The 9,740-nt window shown below is 40.7% G+C and overlaps 1 protein-coding gene across 1 annotated transcript; it reads right to left on the bottom strand.

The window, feature by feature from the left end:
• Nucleotides 1-5,963: 5,963 nt before the first annotated feature.
• LOC134462491 (lectin-like) lies at nt 5,964-9,097 on the bottom strand. The gene is made up of 6 exons (XM_063215558.1): nt 8,990-9,097; nt 8,631-8,728; nt 8,375-8,505; nt 6,836-6,958; nt 6,366-6,468; nt 5,964-6,235 (listed from the first exon to the last, which is right to left on the bottom strand). The coding sequence occupies exons 2-6, from the start codon at nt 8,704-8,706 to the stop codon at nt 6,162-6,164; spliced, it is 507 nt and encodes a 168-aa protein (XP_063071628.1). The 5' UTR covers nt 8,707-8,728; nt 8,990-9,097; the 3' UTR covers nt 5,964-6,161.
• Between the last annotated feature and the right edge of the window lie 643 nt (nt 9,098-9,740).

Genomic DNA, 9,740 nt, shown 5'->3' on the forward strand with positions numbered 1-9,740 from the left:
GGCGCCCCATGGGGAGCAGTGCGGTGGGACGGTACCATGCTCAGGGTACCTCAGTCATGGAGGAGGATGGGGGAGAGCACTGGTTGATTACTCCCCCCCACCAACCTGGCGGGTCGGGAGTCGAACCGGCAACCTCTGGGATGCAAGTCTGACGCCCTAACCGCTCACCCATGACTGCCCATGGTGTAGTACATATACAGTGAAACAGAGAAGTTTGCAAGCTTTGCGTACAAGACCTACCGGTGAATCTGGTTCTTTCTTATACTGTGCATTCAGACTCTTAGGAAACTTCAGGTGCTTCCCTCATGTACACAAAAAGAGTCGGGCCAGAGCCAGCCTTTTACTGGCATACATATCAGACATGGCTATTATGGAGATGCACGCATGCACGCGCGCACGCGCGCACACACACGCACACACACACACACACACGCACACACACACATGCACGCACACAAGCGTGCGAACACACACACACAGACACAGACACAGACACAGACACAGACACACACACAGAAACACACACACACACACACACACACACACACACACACACACACACACACACACACACACACACACACACACACACACACACACACACACACACACACACACACACTTCACACACTTCACATGCATGTTCAGAATGTGCATGTCCATATGAAAGCTATCTGCCAAATGAACTATTTCCTCACAGTCTAATACTGTACACATGCACCTGCCCACCATGTGTGGCCAGGCCACACACACACGCTGAAACTCAACTGAACATGACAGCACATGAGACCATGGCAGTGTATGAACACATACACAGTGGTACGCTGATGCTATTTCACTAATGACTGGTAATTGTTATGCCATATGTTCCAGCACTCGCATACATCCACACACACACACACACACACACACGCACGGACACAAACAAACGTGCAATACTTTCCACGCAATACCTTTACTGATTTGAATTTGACCATTTTTACCAACAGCATTACTTTAAAATGACTTACAGTAGTTATTAAGCGGGCTTGCGGAGCAAGGACCATGCAGAGCATGGCCCTTGCAGAGCAAGGCCCGTTTATAGTAATCTCTAAGTCCTGTTTTATTATTATTAAGCGGGCTTGCGGAGCAAGAGCAGAGCTCTTGCAGAGCAAGGCCCGATTATAGTAATCTCTAAGTCCTGTTTATTATTGGTTCTCTTGTACAGGGACAGTAAAAATAGAAAATGGATCTCCTCCTAGGCCTTTCGAGATAGAGACACCGTTCAAACACTAAAACGACCGGCTCGGCTTGGAGATCGCGTTTCGTTATAGGCTTCTCCGTGTCTCTTGTCGTTTTCCCGTTTTTGGCGATTTAGTGAAAGCCTGGGTCCCCATTGGAAACAGTGGTGGAACCTCCATGAACCAAGGTTCCGCCACTCTAGAGATTAGAGTGTAGGAGGCTTTTTCGGTCATAAAACATCAACACTTTCACCTAGAAGTTTAGTTGACGCGTTGTTAGCGAGCTCTATGGGATGTCTCCAAATTGTGAAAGTTTCATCTCCCAACTCCCAATACTTTTTAAATGGCAGGTTTGTAAAAAAAAACAGGCCTGGCTCTATGGAGAATCCCAGTCTTTTGAAAAGTGCATTTTTCAAGAGATCAGCGCATGTCCCACACGGAGGTCCATTTGTGCCTGAACCCTTTCACCTATAAACTTAATTCAAAGACTGTTAGAGAGATCACAAGCATGACTCCGATCTGTGAAAAGGACACGTGCCAACTCCTTTTAGTTTTTTTTACAACGATGTTGTAAAGACAAAAAAACTCATTCTCATTTTCTCCCCTGTTAAAGGCTCAATACTAACTGTCTTTCAGTCAATCACAACAGGTGCAGCCAGTGAAGGATTCCATTTCAACTGTCACTGTCTCAAGATTCCATTCTTAACGAGCAGGTGCGAGCAAGCATTCTAGAAGCCTATTGTTCAGCTCTGCAATGCAATGTAATAGTCTTGCTGGACTATGCATGATAATTAGCTGCTTGGCTTAGTGGTAATGCATGCTGCTGCATCAGAGATATGGAGGTTGAGGGTTCGAAACCCACACAAAGCCATGTTGATTTTCTAAATTATATCATATGCAGCGTTCCTTGGCCGACTTAAAATGCCATGTATATCATTTAGTATGTATGGCAAATGTGCTGAATTACAGATATTGAGGTTGGGGGTTCGAAACCCAGTCAAAGCCATGTTGATTTTCAAAATTACATCATATGCAGTGTTCCTTGGCCAAGTTTAAAATGCCATGCATGTCATTTAGTATGCATGGCAAATGTGCTGGATTACAGATTTGAAGTTGGGGGTTCGAATCCCAGTCAAAGCCATGTTGACTTTCAAAATTATATCATATGCAGTGTTCCTTGGCCAACTTAAAAAAGCCATGTATGTCATTTAGTATGAATGGCAAATGTGCTGAATTAGGGATATGGGGGTTGGAGGTTCGAACCCCAGTCGAAGCCATGTTGATTTTCAAAATGATATCATATGCAGTGTTCCTTAGCCAACTTCAAATATCATGTATTGTATGTCATTTAATATCAATGGCAAAGGGGTTGGATTACAGATATGGAGGTTGTGAGTTCGAATCCCGCTCGAAGCCATGTTGATTTTCAAAATTATATCATATGCAGTTGTCCTTAGCCAACTTAAATACCATGTATTTCATTTAGTATATCCCCAAAACGCAGAGCTACAACACTTTCAAGATGGCTGAATCCAAGATGGCTGAATTGTTTGGCCCATAACTTCTGACTGGGTGGATGGAGTTTTTCCAAGATTTATTTCAGCTTTGTTTTCTCAATAGTACTTTGTTTCATCTCTGCCCCAAAAGGCAAGCCCGCTTCCAGCATTTTCTGTGAGAATGCATTTCTAGTTATAGCTTGGTCTTGTGCAGGGGCAGTAAAAATAGAAAATGGATCTCCTCCTAGGCCTTTCGAGATAGAGACACCGTTCAAACACTAAAACGACCGGCTCGGCTTGGAGATCGCGTACAGTTATAGGCTTCCCCGTGTCTCTTGTCGTTTTCCCGTTTTTGGCGATTTAGTGAAAGCCTGGGTCCCCATTCAAAACCATGGTGGAACCTTCATGAACGACAGTTCCGCCACTCTAGAGATTAGAGTGTAGGAGGCTTTTTCGGTCATAAAACATTAACACTTTCACCTAGAAGTTTAGTTGACGCGTTGTTAGCGAGCTCTATGGGATGTCTCCAAATTGTGAAAGTTTCATCTCCCAACTCCCAATACTTTTTAAATGGCAGGTTTGTAAAAAAAACAGGCCTGGCTCTATGGAGAATCCCAGTCTTTCGAAAAGGGCATTTTTCAAGAGATCAGCGCATGTCCCACACGGAGGTCCATTTGTGCCTGAACCCTTTCACCTATAAACTTCATTCAAAGACTGTTAGAGAGATCACAAGCATGACTCCGATCTGTGAAAAGGACACGTTTTAGACTCCTTTTAGTTTTTTTACAACGATGTTGTAAAGACAAAAAACTCATTCTCATTTTCTCCCCAGTTTAGAGCTCAATACTAACTGTCTTTCAGTCAATCACAACAGGTGCAGCCAGTGAAGGATTCCATTTCAACTGTCACTGTCTCAAGATTCCATTCTTAACGAGCAGGTGTGAGCAAGCATTCTAGAAGTCTATTGTTCAGCTCTGCAATGCAATGTAATATAGTCTTGCTGGACCATGCATGACAATTAGCTGCTTGGCTTAGTGGTAATGCATGCCGCTGCATTAGAGATAAGGAGGTTGAGGGTTCGAAACCCACCCGAAGCCATGTTGATTTTCTAAATTATATCATATGCAGCGTTCCTTGGCCGACTTAAAATGCCATGTATATCATTTAGTATGGATGGCAAATGTGCTGAATTACAGATATTGAGGTTGGGGGTTCGAAACCCAGTCAAAGCCATGTTGATTTTCAAAATTACATCATATGCAGTGTTCCTTGGCCAACTTAAAATGCCATGTATGTCATTTAGTATGCATGGCAAATGTGCTGGATTACAGATATGGAGGTTGGGGGTTCGAATCCCAGTCAAAGCCATGCAGTGTTCCTTGGCCAACTTAAAATGCCATGTATGTCATTTAGTATGAATGGCAAATGTGCTGAATTAGGGATATGGGGGTTGGAGGTTCGAACCCCAGTCGAAGCCATGTTGATTTTCAAAATGATATCATATGCAGTGTTCCTTAGCCAACTTCAAATATCATGTATTGTATGTCATTTAATATCAATGGCAAAGGGGTTGGATTACAGATATGGAGGTTGTGAGTTCTAATCCCGCTCGAAGCCATGTTAATTTTCAAAATTATATCATATGCAGTGTTCCTTAGCCAACTTAAAATACCATGTATGTCATTTAGTATATCCCCAAAACGCAGAGCTACAACACTTTCAAGATGGCTGAATCCAAGATGGCTGAATTGTTTGGCCCATAACTTCTGACTGGGTGGATGGAGTTTTTCCAAGATTTCTTTTAGCTTTGTTTTCTCAATAGTACTTTGTTTCATCTCTGCCCCAAAAGGCAAGCCCGCTTCCAGCATTTTCTGTGAGAATGCATTTCTAGTTGTGATTGTCACTGCACTGTTTAACCAATAACTGCTTTCACATACAGTAGATTCCAACTCAATTAGTGTTAAATTTGACCGAACGTGTTGACTAACAACACTGCAAAACTCACTGTGCTTTAAGATCTCATAAAGCTTCAATACTATTTGTATTTACATTACACTTAGCTGACGCTTTTATCCAAAGCGACTTACAGTTAATTATGGGGCATAAGGTTTCAGTCCCTGGAGCAGTGTTGGGTGAGGCACTTCAGCCATGTATGGAAGTGTAGGGAGAGGTAGGGGTGGGATTCGGACCTGCAACCCTCTGATCTTAAGACCACTCCACTAACCATTAGGGCACAGCCTAATGCCCCTTTTACTAAAATACTACTTTTTTGGTAGTAGTAGGAGCCTGGCATTAACCCATTGATGTCTGATGTTGCATTGCACAACATTGGCCCCGGTGCCTGGAGCTGCATTGTGCAACATTCAGATGAGATTTGAGACAACTTTATTAAAATCTCTGTTTGAGATGAATGAACACATTCTAATGAAAGATGAGGGTCTTAGTGTTTGAATGTAACTTAGTGCATATTTTCACGTGCTTCAGAAGCTGAGATATTTAGGTTTTTATAGGCTGAGGGCAGCTTTTCTTAAAAAGGGCTCAGGCATTCAGCACCCTTTTTTGCAGGTGCCTTAGGAGTCAATGGGTTAAAGACAGGTTATTCAAAACATTGCACATTGCAAGTGTAGGAATCATTTTAAAATATATATATTTTTAGCAGGTGGTACCAAATTTCCTGTCTTGCAAAGGTCCTTTCCGTAGTAAGGCATGGAGCTAATGTGTGCTTGTGGGAAGCAGGTGAACCTGTGAAGCATGTACATTGCTAACCATTTTGATCAAAACTGCAAATGTGAAGTTGAAAATGCAACAGACCAGTGCAGTGTATCTCTTAATCAAATGCATATAGTCATTATTATGATTTATGTGTAACTATTTATTTTGCAAATGTACCACCCTTTTAGTAAAAGTTGTGCAATGTGAAATAGTTTTGAATGCTGACTTTTCAATTTCCAAGCACTACCAAGCATGCAAACAGTGTCTGTGGTTATGGAAAAGATGTGTGTAGCTATATACTGTATATGTATTATTGTGATATTTATATATTGTGAATATTTGTTTACTTCTGGAAATTTGGAAACTACATGACTGTCCTGAAACATTTCTATCACACTTTGTCTTGGCCTTTTTATCTTTATTTTTGGATTTATCAATACAGTTTTTCCTAAATTGCACCCAGCTCCTGTGTGTGACTCCATTTCTCCTTCCTGAAGTCACGCAGTGAAACATGAAAGCATGGACACATGAAGTATGCTCATAATATTTTTTATTCTTTTGTATCATGCTTTTAGAAGAAACTTAGAAGAAACTGAACAGACAGATGGGCAGAGGATATGCTCACAGTACACGGAGCCGTAATAACATACCATGCCCTTAATTCAGAAAAGGGCAGAATACATCCATGTACCACATGTCTCCACAGTGCGTAGGCTAGATGCAGCCCCGTCTCTTACTGGGCAAGCGGGAAAGCACAGATAAAGGTTTTCCTATTACAGCACCTTGTATCATCAAACTTGCCATGAGCTGAAACGGAAAAGATGAGATGAATTGATTAGGTAGGCCTATGTCTTACAAGTATATATATACAGGTATACCTACTATAAAAAGGGATGACGTTTACTGCATGAATAGGATGTGATGTAAAATGCCTTACTGTGCCAGTTGATGTGAGCGCATCTCCCACTGTTGTTAGGCTCTCCTGGAACCCAGTTCTGGTAACACCACTTGGAGCCGTCAGTCCAAATCCAGTCTCTGCCCTGAGGGACACAGGCACACATAGTTAGAAAATGTATTGTCCCCAATGGGGATTTTTTTTTGTCAGCAAGTAAGGTGAACACCAGGCAAGTTGCATTTGCCTATGACATGATAAAACAAAGATTTAACACACATTACATTACACATTACCCAGATATAACAAGACAAGATACAAGCAGGACCGCACAACAACTATTCAACAGTTTTCACTCAACTTTCACTTCACTGGCATCAGTACATAATGGCCAAAATGCACTTGTGAGCAAAAGTTCTGGTGGACACATACAGTGTCAGGTGTGTAACATTTAGCTACACTTTAGAATACTAACATATTTAAATAAATATTGTGAAATGTACTCAGTCACATACACAGTCCAACTTGTATCCTCCTATCCAAGCTTGGGAGCGCGTAAGGGCTTTCACATCATTGTTCATGGTGCCATCATGAAGAGATATGAGGTGACCGCGGGGATGCTTTGCCCTGCACGCTTTCTGCAAGAGAAAAGACCAACAATATGACCAGTGCTACACAATGCACAAGCTTTGGGGAAAAAAACAAGATAAGCAGTGGCTGTAATGGGGAAGCCACTCATGATAAAGATTTTTTTTTTAATTAATTGCAAGATAGTTACAATGCTAAGATACAGGTAGTATCTCGATATTCTGAGATACCATCTTGCATTCCTGAAATATTAACACTCAATTCTGAGTGAGTTGCCATCTCACAATTCTGGCTTACTGTCTCACAGTTCTGAGATATGTGCACAATGGGCCTACTATTGTGAGATAATATCTCAGAATTGCAAGATAGTCTAGTAACTCAAAATTGTGAGTTAGTATTGTGAGATAATATTGTGAAATAAGTCATAATTGGGAGATAATATCACGCGACTATCTTTGAATTGTGACATACTATCTCACAATTAACTTTTTTTCCCAAGTGGCCCAATTAGGCTTCCATGTCAGGATTAGAGAATCTACAAGAATGTTTTTTGAATTCTTTTTAAAATGTATTTCTGGTAACACTTTAGAATAACGACCTATTATACACATTTTATAATAAATAATGAAGTAATTATCAACAAAATGTTAACAAATGTTTATACATGGGCAAGAAATACTATGTTAACACAGCAGACACAGCACAGTTTCATCGGTCCTGGAAGTTTCTCCTCCAAAGACCAGAAGGCATGAAACCACATAAAACATTTATAAACATAAAAAGTTGATTCCCATTCCACTGTGCAGCCATAGTTTGGTTATTACTAATTTACAAACATCGGTAAATGTTATGTTAAATGTTAATTATTAAATGTTAATAAAGTGTTTATAAAGCTGTGAATAGGTAGTCATTCTAAGGTGTTACTGTATTTCTTTACCATCCACCATGAATCACAACTATGTGCTGACTTGTCACATCAGCTTGCATATTTGCTTACTTAACCCATTGATGCCTAAAGCACCTGGAAAAGAAACGCCTGCTGAATGCCTACGCCCTTGTTGGGAAAGTTGCCCTCAGCCTATAAAAACTTAAATATCTTAGCCTCTGATGCATATAAAAACATGAAATTAGTTTAAACCCTAAGACCCCCATCTTGCATTAGAATATGTTCATTCAGCTCTAACATACCCACATTGTTATTAAAAAAGCTAAAATCTCAAGAGCCTGAATGCAACGAATATGTCGCTCCAGGCACCAAAAGACAAACAACATATACGAGTCATCAGGCTAAAATGGGTTAACTGCTATAATGCTAATTGATGAATGATGAACCATTAATGAATGGTATTTTATTGGAAGAAGGACCAGTCTTATTTTATTTTTTATCAATTTAAATTTTAAACCTCACATTGTTTATCAAAAATTCCCCATGTCCCAGGATCTGCAACTCTGGTGGATCCACTCACCTCTGCGTCCGGAAAGGAGTGTTTCTGGGTAAAATGCTTGGCGCAGAATGACCCCACCACGTACCAGTCCTTGAAGCCATCAACAGAGCATCTTGCTAACTCCAAAACCGGCTCGGAAAGTAGGCCTATTTCTGTAATAAAGAGAGCAACAACAGATGAGTATTGTCATATCACGCTGTAACACAGAGTTGACATGAATGAAGGTTATTATAGCCTAAAGCATAAAGTCATATGGCTGCTGGGACATTCCTCTTACCCTCTTGGTCTTCGGGTGTGTCACACAGGACTGCCAGCCCGAGAGTCATCACCAACATCAGTTGGAATATCTTCATGTTCCCTCTCAGGTTGTTGGAGCTGCATTGAAACCAGACGAGTATATGAGTGATATATCTGAATGACCCTCAGCAGAAGAAGGAACCTCTCAAAATGAAATGCTGATGGGAAACGCCTGACACCATTTTCACTTTAGTAGCCAACCTGCCATAACATTATTTCGGAATACCTTGATATACGGTACAAATTTAAGCATGTAAATTATTTTTTTTTTAAAGTCGCAAACATCCTAAATGGGATACCTACAGTACTTGCATTAGATGAAAGGAAATACACACTTACCTTTGTTACCTCAGAAATAAACTAGAGATGAGCCCGAAGGTCGTGGCCAAAGAGCTTGTTGCTGACACCTCGTTGTTTCTTACAAGCTGAAGAAGATGAGGTGTAGATCTCGGGACAACCAAAACTTTTATACCTTGTTGGTGAATTTAACAGCCAATCAGGTCCGTTCTTCACATTATTGCATAGGTCAGTGGTTAGTAGTTGCAACCTTCCATTTCCAAAGAAGTACCTGCTTTACCATTTTGAGGTTTGTCTGACTGTCTGACTGTCTGTCTGTCTTTCTCTCCATTTGTATGTATCTATCTGCAACAGTACAGAGCTTGTGTACTGGGATTGAAATGACATCAATGCTTACATTAACCTCTTACCGCAGAGCCCATTATGTCCTATTTTGGAGAGGTTTTTGAGACCATGACTTTAGGATGCTACAGCTTTTGAATAACATTATCCACATTGAACTTTGAGGGTTTATTTTGAAGCAGATACTTGGGAGAAGACATCCAGCCAACTCCAGCTTTTTATGAACATCACTAAATCTACATTTCAGATCATTATATATAAAAAAAAACATCCGAAAATATGAAAATCGCCTAATTTTTGTTTAGTTTTCAGTGTGTACCTGGATGGTTATTTGAGATGCAGAGTAAAATAGTACATTTCCTCAATGCACATGTTGTCAGCAAGTAAAATCCAGAATTTGAAGTAGATCTGTAAAGTTACAGAGGAGTTACATAGCAAATACCACAGGTAC

The sequence above is a fragment of the Engraulis encrasicolus genome, chromosome 2 (genome assembly GCF_034702125.1).
Source record: "Engraulis encrasicolus isolate BLACKSEA-1 chromosome 2, IST_EnEncr_1.0, whole genome shotgun sequence".
Classification (NCBI taxonomy): Eukaryota; Metazoa; Chordata; class Actinopteri; order Clupeiformes; family Engraulidae; genus Engraulis; species Engraulis encrasicolus.